General features: G+C 38.8%; 1 protein-coding gene across 1 annotated transcript; it reads right to left on the reverse strand.

Annotated features, from left to right (window-relative positions):
• Window positions 1-5,406: 5,406 nt before the first annotated feature.
• Window positions 5,407-12,810, reverse strand: LOC307129444 (uncharacterized protein). Its single transcript, XM_079821851.1, has 3 exons — window positions 12,753-12,810; window positions 11,839-11,971; window positions 5,407-8,087 (listed from the first exon to the last, which is right to left on the reverse strand). The coding sequence occupies exons 2-3, from the start codon at window positions 11,921-11,923 to the stop codon at window positions 7,267-7,269; spliced, it is 906 nt and encodes a 301-aa protein (XP_079677977.1). The 5' UTR covers window positions 11,924-11,971; window positions 12,753-12,810; the 3' UTR covers window positions 5,407-7,266.
• Between the last annotated feature and the right edge of the window lie 8,113 nt (window positions 12,811-20,923).

Consider the following 20,923-nt stretch of genomic DNA (forward strand, 5'->3'; position numbering starts at 1 on the left):
CGTGTGGGATTGTGTGGACGGAGTAGCTCAGACAAATAGCTCGGTGCCAGATTATTTAAGGATTTAAAAACAAAGAGTAGAATTTTAAATTCAATTCTGAAATGCACAGGTAGCCAATGAAGCAATTCCAAAATAGGAGAAACGTGATCAAATTTACGTTATATTTCGAGAAACTTTGCAGCGGCATTTTGTACTAATTGGACTCAAGCAATAGAGTATTTGGACAAGCCATAGTAAAGAGAGTTGCAATAATCCAAACGAGATGTAATGAGCGCATGGATAGCAATCTCTAAGGTTTTCTCAGAAAGAGAAGATCTAATCTTAGAGAGAAGTAGCAGGAAAAAACAAGAGCTGATCACAGAAAACAGCCAAGTTCTTAATGCAGGATGAAGTAAATGGAGCAAGGTAGTCCAGGTCAATGCTTCTGCTCCCAGATTTTCCATGAGGGCCAAAGACTATAACCTCGGTTATAGATTCATTCAGAAATAAGACATTTTGAGAAAACCACATGTTCACTTCATCTAGGCATGCAAAAAGAGATTTCAGAGCAGCATTTCAGAGGTAAATAAATGTGGGTATCATCCGCATAGCAGAGAAATGATACACCATGTTTCTGAAGATGGAGCCCAGAGGAAGTAAATACAGGGACAAAAGAATAGGTGCGGGAATTGAACTCAATCCACAGGAGAGTTGTGGAGGCGAGGGACAAAAATGACCCAGTCTAACAGAGAAACTTCTATTCGTTAAATATTATTTAAACCAACTGAGGACAGTTCCCTGAATAAATTTCTTTGTTGTAATTTCATTCTTGAAATGACAAAAGCTTGGACGAGGAGCTGTGCCATTTATTCTGATAGGAAGGATCTGATTTTCCTGATGTTGTAAAGTGTGAACCTACAGCCATAGCCAATAGTACTGACAGTGACCATTTTTGTTTAGCAAAGTTTGTTGCCTCAGTTGTTGTAGTGTTGATTCACATTGTGCATTGATCAGATGAATTGCGAATCATTACAGAAAGCATGGCCAACCCCTCCCCCCATCAACAGCGCACGGGAAAGTGTGAACAAGTACTAGTCAGGTGAAATCAGGCTATTGTGTACTTGTGTTAGCAATAGATCCATCCAAAGAAAGCCATCATCACTTAGCACCAAAATTCTCAAGGTTCAACAGCAGTGAAGACGACTTCAGGACGTCTCAGAGTGTCCAGCATGCACCAGGACCATCTCCTCTCGAGGCGTCAGCTACAGAATCCTGTCCCCCCGAGTGCAGAGCTTGCTCAACATTAGCAGCAGGGGAGTGTGATGCATTCCACTTCTCTATAAAACATCACGGACAGACTGAAATTCTGCTGGATGTACAAGCGTTAGACAGCAGAAGACTGGTGCACAGTTATTTTCTCTGATGAAGATCCCTTCCAACTGTATGGGACATTTGGAAAAGCAATTGTCCGGAGAAGAACAGGTAGTAGTGGCCTAATGGTTAGAGAGTCAGATTGGTAACCTGAAGGTTGAGGGTTTGATTATAATATAGGTGGGGGAGTGAATGAACAGCGCTCTCTTCCACCCTCAATACCCCTGACTGAGGTGCCCTTGAGCAAGGCACCTAACCTCCGAATCGCTCCCTGGGTGCCACAGCAAATGGCTGCCCACTGCTCCAGGTGTGTGTGTGTGTGTGTGTTCACTGCTTACTGCTCCTAATGTGTGTGGACTAACTTTCATGGGTTAAAGAGGACAAAGTCCCAGTATGGGCTACCAAACTTGGCCTTCACGTCACATCATATCATAATAAAGTGGCTCGGAGATTGGGGGTTGACCACAGGTTCTGTATGGGATTAAGGTCCAGGAGTTGCCTGGCCATGGAACCAGAATATCAACGTACAGTGGGGAGAACAAGTATTTGATACACTGCTGATTTTGCAGGTTTGACCACTTACAAAGCATGTAGAAGTCTGAAATTGTATCATAGGTACTCTTCAACTGTGAGTGACGGAAATCTAAAACAAAAATTCAGAAAATCACAGTGTATGATTTTTAAGTAATTAATTTGCATTTTATTGCATGACATAAGTATTTGATACATCAGAAAAGCAGAACTTAATATTTGGTACAGGAACCTTTGTTTGCAATTACGGAAATCTTACGTTTCCTGTAGTTTTTGACCAGGTTTGCACACACTGCAGCAGGGATTTTGGCCCACTCATCCATACAGACCTCCAGATCCTTCAGGTTTCGGGGCTGTCGCTGGGCAATACAGACTTTCAGCTCCCTCCAAAGATTTTCTATTGGGTTCAGGTCTGGAGACTGGCTAGGCCACTCCAGGGGCCTCATTTATAAAACTTTGCGTAAGATTTGCGTCAGAAGTGGCGTACGGATGAAACATAGGACGTGCGTACGCATAGAAATATTCGGATTCATAAAACCGTGCGCACGCACATCCTACGCAGTTTTCCCTTAATAAATCACAATCAATTCTAAATGTAGCGCAGCTTTTGCGGCTTCATGTCACGCCCATAGTTGCCCATAAATAGTCCGTGAAACGCCCACAAGTTAATATTCATCGATTGCGAAATCATGGCAAATACAGAGAGGAAATCAAAAAAACGTAACTTCACTCAATGTGAAGTAGAAGTTATCGTTGGCGAAGTGGAAAAGAGGAGAAAAATATTTTTTGGAGGGCACAGTGTGGGCATTACTAATGCCAAAAAGTCACTTGAGGTGCAAAAGGTTGCAGACGCCGTAAATGCTGTAGCCTCACAACCTCGGACCGTGTCCGAAAAAAAAAAAGAAATGGTCGGACATCAAAGTCGAGGCAAAAAAGCGTCTAGCGCTCATTCGCCAGAGTGTATCTGCCACGGGTGGGGGAAAGGGGACACCGGAGCTGACCCCTCTTGATGAGAGACTGGCGGCAATTATTGGGGAATCCCTATTAATCCCTATCCCTATTATCTACGTGGAAATGGGAAATAGTTCAGTGCAAATGTTATTTCTTGCAGCTTTCTGAATGGTTGAGACATACGTCATATGTTATTTTATCGTAAATAAAACTAACTAAAGGCATTTGTATGAATACCATCATTCCGTAACTGATGAAGAAATGTTTACTATGAAAACAACTTTCCCCAGTGGACAATTAATACATCTATCTATCTATTTATCTATATATCTCCCTAATTATCTATCTATCAGTCTATCTAATTGCATCTATATCTGCTCCGCCAGACGGACACATTGACGAGAATATCAGTTTTGTACATTATTTTGTTATGTTTACCATATTATTTATGAGGATGAATTGCATAACATGCCAATATTGTTGCAGAACATATTTCACTTTTTTTTTTTTTTTTTATTTCTGTTGTAATTTTCGTTTGATTTTGTTTGTTTTACACTGCAGATCGATCAAAAGGGTGATTGTGTAGGCTGTTAATTGTAAGCCTTGCTTTGTGAAGTCTTCATGTTATTTATGAGAGGCAGTATTGCCATTTCTTTTACACAACGGTCTACAGTTTCACACACTTTCACGTGTTTCTTCCATCTGCCGACGGTGTTGCCATTTCTCATTTCACCTGTTTTTGTGCATACGCCTGGGTCAGAGCTTGCGTGAAGGACCGCACATTTTCCCGTCAAGTTTGCTTTTTATAAATACCAATTATTGCGTAGAGAGCGGCGTACGCCTTCGTTTGTGCGTACGCAACGTTTATAAATGAGGCCCTAGGACTTTGAGATGCTTCTTACGGAGCCACTCCTTAGTTGCCCTGACTGTGTGTTTAGGGTCGTTGTCATGCTGGAAGACCCAGCCACGATCCATCTTCAATGCTCTTACTAAGGGAAGGAGGTTGTTGGCCAAGATCTCACGATACATGGCCCCATCCATCCTCCCCTCAATATGGTGCAGTCGCCCTGTCCCTTTGCAGAAAAGCATCCCCAAAGAATGATGTTTCCACCTCCATGCTTCACGGTTGGGATGGTGTTCTTGGGGTTGTACTCGTCCTTCTTCTTCCTCCAAACACAGCGAGTGGAGTTTAGACCAAAAAACTCAAATTTTTGTCTCATCAGACCACATGACCTTCTTCCATTCCTCCTTTGGATCATCCAGATGGTCATTGGCAAACTTCAGACGGGCCTGGACATGTGCTGGCTTGAGCAGGGGGACCTTGCGTGCGCTGCAGGATTTTAATCCATGACGGCGTGATGTGTTACTAATGGTGTTCTTTGAAATTGTGGTCCCAGCTCTCTTCAGGTCATTGGCCAGGTACTGCCATGTAGTTCTGGGCTGATCCCTCACCTTCCTCATGATCATTGATGCCCCACGAGGTGAGCTCTTGCATGGTGCCCCAGACCGAGGGAGATTGACCTTCATCTTGAACTTCTTCCATTTTCTAATAATTGTGCCAACAGTTGTTGCCTTCTCACCAAGCTGCTTGCCTATTGTCCTGTAGCCCACCCCAGCCTTGTGCAGGTCTACAATTTCATCCCTGATGTCCTTACACAGCTCTCTGGTCTTGGCCATTGTGGAGTCTGTTTGATTGAGTGTGTGGACAGGTGTCTTTTATACAGGTAACGTGTTCAAACAGGTGCAGTTAATACAGGTAATGAGTGGAGAACAGGATGGCTTCTTAAAGAAAAACTGTCATACAATAAAATGCTAATTAATTATTTAAAAATCATACAATGTGATTTTCTGGATTTTCCGTTTAAGTGTACCTTTGATAAAAATATACAGACTTCTACATGCTTTGTAAGTAGGAAAACCTGCAAAATCACCAGTGTATCAAATACTTGTTCTCCCCACTGTACGTTGAAATTCTGGATCCATGGCCAGGCAATTCCTGGATCTTAATCCCATAGAGAACCTGTGGTCAACCCTCAGAAGGCAAGTGGGCAAGCAGAAGCCCACCAATTGTGATCAACTCCCAATAAGGCAAGAATGGATCACCATCAGTCAGGATTTGGTCCAGAAGCTGATATCCAGCATGCCAGAGCAAATTGCAGAGGCTATGAAGAAAGAACAACTCTGTAAATATTGACTCTTCTCAATGCTTTTGTTAATAAAAGCCTTTGAGAGTTATGAAATACTTCTCCTTTTTTTCCCAGTATACCATAGAAATGTGAAAATCTGAAGCAGCAAATGTTGTGAAAACAAAATGGTCACTACCATTATATTTGTCACAGCTGTAGTGCACACAACTCTTCAGGTACTGGTGGACTCCAGAAACTGAGTTAACTGGACGTAACTCAGTTGTGATCTTTATAACAATGGTGGTGGCTGCCCTTAAATTAAATACATTTCTCTTTAATGCAAACTTCGGGCGCCAGACAGTTTTTTAAAACTGATAAAAATTAAACAACCCCAGATAGCAAAGAAAACCACTGATTACACAAAAAACAAAGATTACCAAACAAGCTTCAATTTCAATGGAATTTATTTCTTTATTCAAAAAGGGTACTTGTTTAAATCAAATAATAAAAAAAGCAAATACTAAATAAAAAGTATATCTTTATAGATCATAAGGTAACACGCTCAATAATCACAGTTCACAAATGACGCTACAGCCGAAATCCCAGCTGATAAGAGTTGACTATAACTGGACGTCCACACTGGCAGATTCGTGTGTCCACATACATGCCAAACTTTTCATAAAACAAAAAGAGGAAAAGAAAAATACATTATTGAATACACATTTCGTGGTTGAAAAACAAAACATGCAATCTTAAACGAAAATGCATTAATTCAATTCAATTCAATTCAAATTTATTTGTATAGCGCTTTTCACAATACACATTGTTTCAAAGCAGCTTCACAGAAAGTGCATTTCATAAATGTACATTGAAAAATGTTAGAAAAGAGAATGTTAAAGAAAAAATGTTAGGATAAGTTAATCAATCATGTATTATTTTAGGCCATAACAACGCTGGCGTTGAGTCGTCTCTTCACAGGCGTCGAGTCGTCTCATCACAGGTGTCGGGGCATCTGAAGTCTCCATGAGAGGCTGGATACAAACTGGAGCTGACGAACTAGTTACCTCGGGACTAGTGTCCCGAGATAACAACAGAAAAGCAGATGGGAAATAATTAGCATAGCTGCTGTTCAGAATATTAATGCTGTTGGTGCGATTTAACTGTAGTATAAAACTTAATTATAATGTGAATGCTTGGCATTAGACTTAAAACAATCAAAACACGTATAAGCAATAAACCAATGTGCGGATGTGAATGGAATGCGTGTGTTTGATAATGTGTGAATGAGTGTGAGATTGCGCGTCGGGCACACAGACCCATTTTTTCGCGTACGGAATCGTAACCGGAGTAAAGATTGGACTTCACCAGACTCCAGGAAGAAAGTTTAACGGACTTTAGACTCTTGTGAACAGCTTTCCACACAGCAGACGGTCTTTGAAGAGCGCCACTAGGGAATCACCAGACTCCACGTCGCATCAGACAGCTTGCACGGGTAACATCAGTTCGAACAAACGCCATCTTCCATTCCACGCGGTTTTCCTTCACTCTCTTTCACGAATCAACTTGCATACCTTGTGACGTGTCCTTCTACCTGCTTAAATAGACCTTGCCTCCATTTCCCTTTCTGTCGTTAATTGATCACTCCACCCTTTCCGTTAAAATGAAAAGTAAAAGTAAACATGTATCGTTTACTGTACCGTCACATCTTGAAGAGAATATGAGCAAAGAAGAGGAAACATAAAGGAGATGAACAATCCACTGGAAGTCTCAAATTGGTCATGAAAAGTCTTACTTTTGTCTTACTCGTAGAGTTTTACAGGGTAATACAATGAAGAGACCAGACGCTGACTGTATCTGTGCTGGGGTGAGATGGTGTCCATGGTGAAGGGATGAAGGGGAATAGGTGAGCTTGATTAATGGCGACATCCACTTCCACCAACAAAGGGAGATAGGGGTTGGGATGAATGTTGGTGGATTGCAGTGGCTTTCTGATACATTATTCCTTTTAGCTGGAGAGGCCGCATCCCTTCCCCAAGATTTGTGCAAAGATTGCTTTGTCTCTCTGGACGTGTTTTGCAATTATCGGTGAGTAAGAATAAATGGTGAGGCACCTAAAGCTCTCAAGGCATTGGTCCTGCCTTTTGTACACACAGGGCAACTTTTTGCAATACATGGGAATTTTTGCGATGCGTTTTCAATTCACAATTCTAACTTGCACAATTTGAAGGGTAATGGAAACGCAGCTACTGATGACATAAAACCATACTTCTTTGAGAGAATCCTTGTGGTTACTTTACTTGTGAAGCATTTATAACACATAAACGATTTCCCCTCTTTTGCAAGAACTCATGTGAGCCTGAAGATTTCTTTTGTGACTGTAACTCTTCCCACAATCATCACATGTGTACGGTTTCTTTCCAGTGTGAATTCTCATGTGATACTTGAGACGTACTGCTGTTGCGAAACTCTGTCCACATTTATCACATATGAACGGCTTTCCAGTGTGAATTCTCATGTGGTTTTTAAAGGTGTTTTGATGTGTAAAACTCTTTCCACAATGAGAGCAAGAAAAAGGCTTCTCTCCAGTGTGAATTCTTATGTGGGCTTGAAGGTTTCCTTTTTGATTGAAACTCTTTCCACAGTGTTGGCAGGTGAAACGTTTGTCTTCACTGTGAATTCTCATGTGTAGATTAAGGCTTCCTTTTTGATTGAAACTCTTTCCACACTGTTGGCAGATGAATTGTCTTTCTCCAGTGTGAATTCTCATGTGGACATTAAGGCTTCGTTTTTGAGTTAATCTACTTCCACACAGTTTGCAGGTAAAACCCTTTTTGGTGTGAATTCTCATGTGGACATCAAGGTTTCGTATTTGAGTGAAACGCTTTCCACACCGTTTGCAGGAGTAAGGCTTCTCTCCAGTGTGAGATCTCATGTGGACTTCCAGGTTTAGTTTTCGACTGAAACTTTTTCCACACTGACCACAATTTAAATTACTCTTAGATTTGGTCTTCTGAATATTTTCCATCTTCATGGATTTCTCTCCAGTCATGAAATCCTGATGTTTCTCACACTGATCTTTATCTTCTATATTATTCAGTTCCTGGCACTCCTCTTTCAGCGGCATCAGGCCTAAAGCGAAAAAAGACAAATACAAGTTAACACAAGTTTCATGGCACAGAACAACATACATAAAATACAACACAAGCCATCAAAACCTACAGAAATAAGTTTACTGAAGAAGGGTTTAATATGGAGTCGGCCCACCCTTTGCAGCTCTAACAGCTTCAACTCTTCTGGGAAGGCTTTCCACAAGGTTTAGGAGTGTGTTTATGGGGATTTCTGACCATTCTTCTAGAAGCTCATTTGAGGTCAGGCACTGATGTTGGACGAGAAGGCCTGGCTCTCAGTCTCCGCTCTAATTCATCCCAAAGGTGTTCTATCGGGTTGAGGTCAGGACTCTGTGCAGGCCAGTCCAGTTCCTCCACACCAAACTCGCTCATCCATGTCTTTATGGAGCGACGCTTTGTGCACTGGTCAGTAGGCCAGTCGCGATATTCAATAAATCTATTAAATCGCACAATAAAAAAAAGAGCTTGATAATTTTTCCGGCCGTGATAATTTCCAGCATCCGTTTTTATATTCATTTTTGCCGAGCATACATTACATGATCACGCTCTTATACATGTAAATGCTTCTAAGCGTGACAAGACACAGGAGAACGCGCTGTATATCAATGTCCTGTGTGTGTGTGTGTGTGTCAGTGTCCTGTCTGTGTAGCTGCGTCTCATGTCAGCTAACCGAGGGACACTCTGACACACACACACACTCGACGCAGTCTCCTGCTCCCATCGAGTTCTCTTTTGCTCATGGACAAACAATAACAACAACAACACAGAGAATTTTGAGTATTCTCATATTAGGAGTCTTAAATGAACTTAAAGAGTTGTGAGGAAATAAGATGACGCGAATCTCATGCGCTGTCCCGCGCATGTTCGGCTGTGGCTGTTCTTTAATGACAGACATCATCAGTGCTCCTGTCACTTTATGTTCATCACAGAACAACGGGAACAGAACCATATTTAAAATATACTGTCAATAAATTCTCTACATTAATTTTAGATAGTAACTGAAATTATTACAATATCAAAACATTAAAACGTATTAATCGTGATTAATTACATAAAAAAATTGATTTAATTCATTAATTTTTTTTAATTGATTCCCAGCACTACCTACAACACAAGTTCCGCTGCAGTTTTCCAGCTGTTTATTCAAGTGCATTTTTTTGTGCAGGTGTTTTTTGTTAACAGGAGTGTCCATTGCTTTTTTTGTTTTGTTAATTTATTGTGGATATTTAAAATGTTTTCCGTTTTCAGTGTTAAATAGTCTTTAGAAATAAAAGTTTATTGATCTTTGAAAAGGTGTACCTGCATTATTATGCCATTATTTTAGATGAAAATGGTCTCAGAACGACAATATTATCGTTTATCGCAATAATTTCTGGCCAATTTATTGTCCAGCAAAATTTGTTATCGTGACAGGCCTACTGGTCAGTCATGTTGGGACAGGAAGGGGCCGTCCCCAAACTGTTCCCACAAAGATGGGAGCATGAAATTGTCCAAAATGTCTTGGTGACGCATTAAGAGTTCCTTAGCAAGAGTTCCAGGCAAGTCCCGTTCTCCTGGCAACTGCCAAACCCAGACTCGTCCATGGGATTGTCAGACAGAGAAGCGTGATTGGTCACTCCAGAGAACACGTCTCCACTGCTCTAGAGTCAGGACTCCTGACCTCAACCCGATAGAACACCTTTGGGATGAATTAGAGCGGAGACTGAGAGCCAGGCTTTCTCGTCCAAAATTTCCCATTAACAGTAAATAAAGGTGAGTCATGTAACATGGCAGTGTCTGCAGTGTCTGGTTTCCTCCTCTCAGGGAACCGAGGTTATGTTAGGTAACCCGAGACGTTCCCTTTCGAGTCGGTCTCTCGACACTGCATCACCGATAGGTGTTGCTATGGGGATATAATAAAATCCCGCCATTTGATGGCGAAGGTCCAGATCAGCTGCAAGCCAATCCGTAGACCTAGCTAAAGAACTTCTCGCAATGGAGACCTAAAGTTCAGGGCACAGCGGCTATAAGGATGTCGGTTAAGGGAAAATAAATTAAATGAACATCCCTAGTTGGATGTGTTACTTTCATCCTTCTCTGAGGATGGTTCTCCTCTGGTAGTTTTTGCCCCATTGTGACGTATATTAAAGTGAAATCTTACAGAGTCCAGGGCTCTGCCCCTCTGCCCTCGTCGGCTGAGGTGGAGGATTCCCATAAAAGCGTTCAGTTCCGCTAAAAACCCAATAATTCCGTTAATTTGCTCCGTGTTTTCCCGCTCGCGTCAAGGAATCACGCTCAGTTTGTGGCAATGCCCGCTCTCTGTGGAGACGACAGTTCCAGAATATCGTCCATTAACAGGTCGATTACAAACTACAATCCACAATACAGACAGTGGTTGATCTGCGGAATTAGTAATTTGGTAGTTTGTTTTTGTCTGTAATATTTTGCTCCCGGTCTTTTAATAATGCTAACAACTTGTGCAAAATATCCACGTTCTTGGAAGATAATTAATAGTATAAATTAAATTATTGTACCTGATCTGATCTAATATAAATAATACCAAACACTTTGTAGACAAAAAAACAATGACTTCACAAGAAAGAAGAGAGAGCAAAGGGAGGCTAATGCCCTTCGCTGGATTCAAAGCTCCAGCAGGTAAATCATTATATAGAGTATTATTACAGTTTGTCACACTTTAACTGCTGTAAAGTATATTTCCCGTCATAATCAATCATCTGAGTTAATTTTAGTATCTATAACATTATGCTATTTTATTAAGACCATATTAATAGTATACACAATTAAAAAAGGTTAAGTTGTAATGGAGTACAATGGGGCTAAAGGAACACCCTAAGAAAAATGAGCTTTTAATCATGTCTAAATTAATACTTGTTCAAAAAAATCTATTAAAATATGTTATAAAAGTATAGATTCTGAAAGCATTGAATGAGATCCCATAATAATTTAATAAAGCTTTACAGTACTAAAAAACAAATATTTTTATTATATGATATGACTATTATCATATTTTTTTAAATCTAATGGTTTCATTATAAATATGATGGTGGACTAAGGTGGACACCCAATCTAATATATGACATTTACCATCTGATTCGAACCATGTCATGTCAAAAAATGGAAAAGTCAGCTAACTATTTATTATTATTGTGCCTTTACCCCAAATACCATACTCTTACATATTCTTCTGTTATTGAAAAACAGTTGCTTTATTTACTTTGAGCAAAACTGAAAATCATAAACAAGACATTTTGTCTCAAAATATATTTTGAATTGTTTTTGCAATTCTCATTTGCTACTTAAATCTACAACATTTTTTTTTTTTTTTTTAAACATTAAATATGAGATCAAATTAGCGCAGAATCAACTTTTTGGAAGCATAATTTCAACAACTTAAGTTGAACTAGCACTAAAGCCTAACAATTGTATTTACACAATTAAAAGGTTTGTTATTCAGTCTTTACATTAAGATGATACTCAACCCCCTTATAGTGCCGTTTTTTTGGTTTGGGCCACTGCGTCTCCAAATGTCTGTGCACAGCCCTGATAGAGTCCATATAATGCGAGTGTAGATGTCCTCTAAAGTTCATGTGCAAACACTTTATTTCCATTCTGGTCATGTGATCTCAACACGTCGACCGTCTCCATGTCAAATAAAACTGCTTTAATTAGGACACGCGTGACATTCTTCAAATATATCCTTCATTTCTGTAGAGGATCACAGGACTGAGTTCAGCTTTGAGAATGACACTAACCTGTTTGCTCCTCAGTTTCTTCATGTTTCACACTGAACACTTCTTCAATCTTTATGTCTTCACTCTCCTGTTTAATCAACGCCATCTTTATAACAGTGTCACGTGGATCTCAGAGGCTTCTCCAGGAGTTCTCCTGTGTGTTTGGACAAAGTCATGTTTAAGAGGAGAATAATAATTCACAGAAAGAAAAATAATTGTGTCTCTATTAGTTCAGTAGTCAGGCAAATAGTTCATGGCCTTAAAAATAGCCACAAAAAAACACTACAAATAAATAAAATAACTAATTACAGACACGTCATATTAATGTATTATTTACATTGGGTGTTTAATGATTTGTATATTTATGGATACATGTATTGTCATGAAAACATTTATAGTTTGCTTATGTTTGAGTGGCGATTCAAGCTTCGAATCAGTGAGTCATTTGGTAAAGCATTCGATTCAATTGACTCTGAGTTTTGAAAAGCTCAGTTTCTTCATGTCTGAATTAGTGTTTATCATGAGCGGATTCACAATATAGGTCACGATATGAGACTCACCTTTTGTTTCTAACATGTGAATATACTTCACTTATATAAATGAACCATGGTTTATTATAGTAAAAGTGAAGTAACCATGGCTAATTGACTACCATTAATATAACCACAGTTTTACCACAAATACCATGGTTAAACTACGGTTAGAGTACAAAAAACATGGTTAATTTTTAGTTACCATCGTTTAACTATAATAACCATGGGTGTTTTTGTAGTAAAACTATGGTTCATTTTCGTAAGGGATTTACTCACAGAAATACCGCACCAATGTTACATGAAGCGCATATTACAAAGATATGTTCAATAATACATCAGTTACACCTCTTGTGAAAGCTATCAAACCGGTGTGTATCTATTTAAAAGCGAAAAACCACTAACCTTTCTTCAGTCTAACCACCATAACAGTCACAGGAGTTCGGTGCAGCTTTATGATGTCATCACAGAGCAAAATAAAAGTCCTGTTCACTCATTTTTCTTCTTCTTTTTCTTTTTATGGCGGGTGGCACCAACGTTAAGGTGCATTATCGCCACCTACTGTATTGGAGTGTGAACCAGAGTTTACCCATTTCATATATAAAAAAAATAAATAAAAATAAATAAATAAACCCTAAATTCTCTTAATCAGCTCTTTTGTCTTGAGATAAAAAAATAAACTCTCTAATCCGTAACTAAATATATATTTTTAAGCTTTAGATCATCCACTCCCAACTTTCTAAGTTCATTCTTCATTGTTGTCTCGTTCATTAGTATATTTTTGACAGGCACATATAACATGTTCTACTGATTCCTCTAGTCCACAGTACTCACATAATCCTGTTGGATGTTTATTTATTAATTTTAAAGTTTTATTCAGCATGGTATGTCCAACCTCAACCTGAAGAGCAGATACAGGAGTCGTTTTAAAAGCACCACAACAAAATCTCAAAGCTTGAGCTTGTATCACATCCAGCTTCTTCAATAGAGTCTTTGCTGCGGAGTCATAAACAATACTTCCATAATCTAATACTGTCAGCAGCTTCAAGTTCCTCGGTGTCCACATCACAGAGGAACTCTCATGGTCCGTCCACACCGAGGCCGTTGTGAAGAAGGCTCATCAGCGCCTTTTCTTCCTGCGACGGCTGAGGAGGTTTGGAATGAGCCGCCACATCCTCACACGGTTCTACACCTGCACCATAGAGAGCCTGCTGACTGGCTGCATCACCACCTGGTACGGCAACAGTACCGCCCGCAGCCGCAAAGCCCTGCAAAGGGTAGTGCGCACGGCCAGCTGCATCATCGGAGGTGAGCTTCCCTCCCTCCAGGACATTTATGTCAGGCGGTGTGTGAAGAGAGCTCAGAGGATCATCAGAGACTCTAGCCACCCGAACCATGGGCTGCTCTCACTGATGCCATCAGGCAGACGGTACCGCAGCATCAGATCACGCACCAGCCGACTCCAGAACAGCTTCTTCCCACAAACAATCAGACTCCTTAACTCTTGACCCATCAGGATCATAACACACACTGGACAGAATATCACTCAGCACAACCCACTGTAGATAAACACACATTATATACACATTTATTTATCATACAGCATCTATTGCACTTTGGATTTCAATTTTTCAATCTGTGAATAATATTTTATACTGTACATTGTATATTATTATTACTATTATAGCGTAATGTATATTGTTTAGTGTATGTTTAGTGTATATTGTTTAAAGTATATGTATATTGTAAGTATGTGTATATTGTTTAAAGCTGTGAGAACTACACTCACATTGTGTAAATTATTTATTGTTTATTGTAGAGTTTACTGTGCTGTGAGTAATTGTGGGCGCATCAGTGTAATCTGATGCTGCTTTAAATGTTGTACATGTCATGTCATGACTACCATGTTGCTCGGAACTGCACCTAAGAATTTCACCTACTGTTGCACTTGTGCATATGTAGAGTGACAAATAAAGTGATTTGATTAGATTTTTTTGATCTAACCAATGCTATATAAATATTTCGCTCCTCATTCTGATCCTCTTAGGCATCTCATCACATTTAAAATATTTTTACATTTAGTGTCTATCTTTTGTATATGTTCTTTCCATGATAATTTAGCATCAAACCACACACCCAAAAAATTTAAAAACTTGAACTTGTTCAATAGTTTGTCCATGCATCTTTATCTGTGTGTCAATGACTCTTTTCATAGTAAACATGATTGTTTTTGTTTTATCTACTGAAAACCTGAAACCCCATGAATATGACCATCTTTCTACTACTTATATTGCCTCTTGTATTTTTCCTGTGATATGATTTATATTCTTACCCCTTTTGCCCCATCATCTGCAAACAATGTGTTGTAGGATGGTCAGTGCAGTACAGGCAGCAAAAAAAAACATGGCAAACATCCATAAATGTCCATGGAAAAAACTTGATTTATTTCAGGGTGCCACAAATTCCCAAAAATGCAACAAAGGACAAAGCAAACTGTCCATTTGTTGGTGTAGTTTAACTCAAAATTTAACAGGAACATAAAAGACAAAAAAACTGTTCAAAGTACAAATCAAAATAGAACAAAAATAAATTAAACAAAAACAGCAATGGAAAAATGGAGTTAGCTACTCATCCAACAAACCCCTTTCTCCCCATTTCAACTGCTCTTTTATAGATTGAAGCCCTCCTTCATTTTCAAACTGACCAATCATACTTCTTCATCAGTTATTAATTGTACAATTTACATTTTACGGGGTAATGACAACCTTCCAAACAATACATTGACTATGTTCATCTTTAACAAGTTGAATTACCCATTCAAGAACCTTTAAACACATACACATTCATGCACTTTAGGTCCTTAATCGACCAACTCCTCCCCTTCAGGATGACATATAATGGGTTTCCTGTCTGGAGCCCCTCCTACTAGGCATTTCCAGGAACCGGTAAGACAAAGAAACATACACATTAATATACAAGCATTGTTTGTCCAAATTCACCTTGTATGCTTCACTTTGTTAGCAGTCACCATGGAATGTGCACCTTTCATGTGACTGCCACTGGAGTAAAACAAACACAAAATAAAGATCTTACAAACTGTTATCGTGTGGTCCTTTGATTTAGAACATGGACTACATCACACAATGATCGCCCAATGTCTCCTTGTACTTATAAAAATATATAATTTATCCCGATTGAAAAGAGGACTGGACTAATGATGGTTCCCTGGGGGGTACCGTTTTCCACCATATATCTTCCAGATAAAGCCTTCCCAATTCTGACTTGAATAAATCTATCAAACAAAAAATCTTTAATCCAATTATAAATTCTACCTGTTATTCCTATCATATCAAGTTTAATTTATAACCCCTCTTTCCAAACCATGTCATATGTGTTTTCGACGTTGAAAAAAGCTGCTATGACTCCTTATTAACCTGAGCTTTCTTAATATCTGTTTGTAGGCATATAATGGAATCCATAGTTCCTCTTCCTTTCCTGAAACCACTCTGATGAGGTGATAGATTTCCTCTACTTTATACCAAATAAAATTATATTCTCTCCGTAATCATTCTTTCCATTATCTTTCCCATATGTAAAGTCAATGCTATTGGTCGATAACTCTTTGGATTTGATGGATCCTTCCCTGGTTTCCTAATAGGAATTATGTCTGACTCTTTCCATCCAGTAGATAACTTTCCTTTTTCCCAAACTTTATTATAAAAACCTAACAATTTTATAGAAGCCAAAAAACCCAAATGTTTTAATATTATGTAGCAGATTTCGTCCTTCCCAGATGTCGTCATTCCAGTTCTTGATATTGCCCTTTTCATTTCTTCCATAGTGAACAGAGCATCCATTAATCCATTAATGCATCCATTAATTTTTCTAACCTTTGCTTGCATTTGTTTATATTGAATTAGGTTTTGATAATTATGAGTTCTTCTTAATACTCTTAAAGCTTTATTTCTTTCTTTAACTGCTGCACTTCACTCCTCTGTCCACCAAGGAACCCCCTTCCTCTTCATTTGTCCTTTACTTATTTAGGAATTTATTCATTAGCAGCTTCAAGCAACACTTTTTCCAATTTTCCCCCAATCTCCTCAATATCTTCATTCAAATCTATATTGTCTATTTCACGTTCACAAATAAAACTAAACATTTCCCATTTAGCACAATCAAAAATCCACTTCCCCCTTGTTGTTTATTCTCCTGTATTAATATTCTACAAAAAAACTGGATAATGATCACTTCCTACTGTTGTTTCATAAGTGACCTCCCACTCACATTTCCCTGCTAAATTATTTGACACCAAAGTTAAGTCCAGTACTGATGTATTTCCTTTATGTACATCCAATCTGGTCCTTCTCCCATCATTTAAACAAACCAAATCTTTTTCTTCTAATAGTTGAAGACCCCCTACTCCTTCCCTCCTATCACACCTAACACAATCATATCCCCCTAGTCTAAAATCCAAATTTGGTCTCAACCATGTCTCTTGAACACAAATAACACTGGGTTTGCTAGATAACTCTTCTATATATATATTTTTAATTCTTGTCCATTAGTCAACAAAATCCTAGCATTCCATTGCATCAAGAGGGTCATTATTACAATTATTACAATAATTATTACAATTATTACATTATTACAACCATGGTTGTTCCTGACTTGCCTGAGCACTAAGGTCATTTCTTACTTCCTCCCATGTCAATCCACTGATGTTTAAATGATGTACCGCTGCTTTCACAATTATTTGTATTTTTTATGTCATTGATTTAATCTCCATTGTGGCATTAATTGCCCCTGCAATGAAAGTAACTAACTTCTTTAAGTCAACCAATATTTTTCCTTTATTTGTCTGTTCTGTTTCTTTTGTGGTTTGATTCTCCTCTCTGTTTCTTTCATTTCTTTCTTCTATTGGATTCACCATCTTCACCGCTTCTGCATATGTAACCTTATTCTGAGTTCTTATCTGTTGTATTTCCTTTTCCTTTCTCATCACTTCACAGCCCCCGTAGGCCACACTGTGATTTCCTCCACAATTACAACATTTTAGCTGATCATGATTACATTTCCCATTTTCATGATCTTCTCCACATCTGGCACATCTCCTTCTACCTTTACATACCTAAGCTGTATGTCCAAATCTTTGGTAATTGTAGCACCTCATCGGCTTAGGGATATATTATCTAACGTTATAACGTTTTTGGGTAGCAATTCCTCTTCAAAATCAAGCACCACACCCTCACTGTCTTTTCTCGCTCCCTCACGAGTTATTTGTGTCCGCCGAACACCTTTCAGAATTCCTCCTTTTAGGTTGGATTTAATTTCCTCCATTGAGACTCCTAACAGAACTCCCCAAATCACTCCTTTACTCCACTTATTTTCTCTTTCAACACGACTTGTATTTATTACCTTGAATGATCCTATTTCCTTCATTTTACCAGCCTTCTCCCTCTGTTCTTCATTTCTACAGACAATCAATAGAGTTCCATCTCTCAAAACCTTTGCCAAATGTAGATCTCCAATCTGGTTTCGCAGAATAGTTGTCAATTTCACTGGATGCATTGATGAAATTCCCTTCTCCTCGCCGAATCTCAATACTATTTTAAATTTCAAACTTTCTTGATCACTCTCTTCCACTCCTCTTACCAAACTGCGACTACGCCTGGTTGTCTTTGCTCTAACCCATTTAAAATTATTTTCTCTTTTCTCCCTTATTCTTCCGCTTCCTTGACTTGTTTCCATACTATCATCACTATTTACTATATCAGAATCCCCCCACTCTAGTTCATTCACAACACAGCTGTGCTTACCCGTCACCGCTTTCTTCTTTTCATTTGATTTTCTCATTCTTGTTAATTCTCCGCGTTTCCAACCACCAGTTGATGAACATGCTTTTCCTCCAAAATCAATTGTTAAATTTCCGTATTGTCCACCGAACAACCTTGACCTTCTACGAATCAGTTTTCTTCGGTTTTCACGGCTCATCCTCACTAGCATCTCCTGTTCACTCATGCAGTGTCTAATATCACAAAAGAGCGTAGAATATGTTTTATTACATGTTGTGCAATTATGTGATGAAAATATGTAATGTTTGGATGCAGAAACTATTTATATCAGATGCCCCACATTATCAAATGTGGGGGGAAAAAACTTAAAAAGAGTGTGTGAGCTCCTTAAAGCAGAGTTTGTATGTGTAAGATTACTGCGCTTTCTTGTGTTCCCCGAAGAGGGCAGATGCATCGATACAGCGATTGGCTGGTGTCAAGACAGCAACGTAATGACATCATGCCTAATTAAAAAACCACCTGGCAAAAAACTTGACAAATTACACAAAAGAGCCCCACCAATTTCTGGATCTTTATAAGGGAACTATAAACAATAAAAGTTATAATAGATAAATGATCACTGTTTTTTTTTAAAGGATAATTACAAATTATTTATATTCACGATTTTATAGTATTTGTACACCCTTTACATTTTTATTTCAATGTTGTAATTAGCAATTCATTTAATTTAAATTAGAAGCAGATTTGTTACGTGACAGCATTAAAGTTCAAGATCAAGTTATCTGCATCTGTGCTGCATCAAACCATCCCATAATATCCGTCATCACTCAAATTAATGCACGGCTCAGAGTAACTGTGTAAGACTGCAATAAAATTATAAAGTAATTATTCCATCACAAATAAATCTCTCAATCAAGTGGTCTGTAGTATTATACACAACATTATAATATTATTTTCAAATATATTTTTATATTATTGTTATTATTTAAAATGATTATTGCCCCTGGTTCAGTAATGAACTCTTGTAATAGAGAAGCAGTGGCTGGGACAGATTTTAAGTATCACCTCAAGATGTAATCTAATCCTGTTTACATGAAATGAGCCGCTCGCGAGCAGGTTTAAATTTACGGACCTGTTGCTATGACAGGAAGTCCAGGATAAGCGTCGAAGAACCAAATAATCCAAGATCATGTCAAATCATCAACAATCAAATCCGGCTAACTGAGTTAGAGACGCACTAAGAACGGTCCCTTGTCTTCATGTTTCAAGTTTGTTTTTATTTATATAGCACATTTAAAAACAGCAAACATGGCTGACCAAAGTGCTGAACAAAACACAAGTTAAAGAGACAAGGGCAAAACCAAACATTTATGACATAAGCTGACAATAAATTCACAAAAAAGCTCACAAAAAGCTAAAGAAAAAAAAAAGGTTTTAAGGGAAGATTTAAAAAACGGTTAAAGACTGGCTCCGTCTCCTCTGTGCTTTAAAGGGTTAGTTCACCCAAAAATGAAAATTCTGTCATTAATTACTCACCCTCATGTCGTTCGAGACCCGTCAGACCTCCGTTCATATTCGGAACACAAATGAAGATATTTTAGTGTAAAGCTGATGGCTGAGAAAGGCTTCAGATAGGCCTCCATTGGCATTCAGTACACTTATACTCCCAAGACCGATAAAAGGCACTTAAAATGTCGTTACAAAGTCCATCTCACCACAGTGACTCTACAATAATCTTACGATGCGACGACAATAGTTTTTGTGCGCAAAAAAAAATCAAAATAACGCCTTTATCCAGCTTGTTCTTGTCTTCCGTGTGTGCCTCCACGACGCATGCGCGAGAATATGAGGCAGATCCGGCGTTCGGACACATGACCCAGAAGCGATTTGTTTACAATCAGAGGAAGACGCGCGTATCTCAGCTGTTGGATTCTACATTGATCGTGCTTTAGGTCTCGGCGTAGTGCTCAAAATGGGGCTAAAGTGTGCATTTCATGGATTCCCGAACCCCGGCGCTACGTCATATTCTCGCGCATGCGTCGTGGAGGCACACGCGGAAGGCAATAACAAGCTGGATAAAGGGGTTATTTTGATTTTTTTTTGCGCACAAAAACTATTGTCGTCGCATCGTAAGATTATTGTAGAGTCACTGTGGTGAGATGGACTTTGTAACGACATTTTAAGTGCCTTTTATCGGTCTTGGGAGTATAAGTGTACTGAATGCCAATGGAGGCCTATCTGAAGCCTTTCTCAGCCATCAGCTTTCAACAAAAATATCTTCATTTGTGTTCCGAATATGAACGGAGGTCTTACGGGTGTCGAACGACATAAGGGTGAGTAATTAATGACAGAATTTTCATTTTTGGGTGAACTAACCCTTTAATCGTGATCTGGGGACAGATAAAAGTCTCTTATCACCTGACCTCAGATTTCATGTGGGATTGTGTGGACAGAGTAGCTCAGACAAAAATTTCAGTCTTGAAATGACAAAAGCTTGGACGAGGAGCTGTGCCGTTTATTCTGACAGGAAGGATCTGATTTTCCTGATGTTGTAAAGTGTGAACCTACAGCCATGGCCAAAAGTATTGGCAGTGACCAGTTTGTCGCCAATTGAAGTTGCGAATTGAATATACACCCGATGCAAACGTGTCAATTTCGCAAAAACTCCCATATATCGCAAAAAAGATTTAACGCTCGCACGAGGTGGTTTTTCAGGCAGTTCGAAAAAGGAAATTTTCGCAAAACTGCAATGGAAACAGTTTTTCCGCATTTACAGGTCACCTG

Source organism: Gobio gobio (genome assembly GCF_949357685.1).
Source record: "Gobio gobio genome assembly, chromosome: 7".
In the NCBI taxonomy this organism is placed as follows: domain Eukaryota; kingdom Metazoa; phylum Chordata; class Actinopteri; order Cypriniformes; family Gobionidae; genus Gobio; species Gobio gobio.

Bases quoted from the DNA above. Each gene is read 5' to 3' on its own strand.
- LOC307129444 (XM_079821851.1), bottom strand. From the start codon at position 11,923: ATGGCGTTGATTAAACAGGAGAGTGAAGACATAAAGATTGAAGAAGTG. The intron at 8,088-11,838 runs GTTAGTGTCATT...TTTTCGCTTTAG, and splicing joins AGAAACTGAGGAGCAAACAG to GCCTGATGCCGCTGAAAGAG.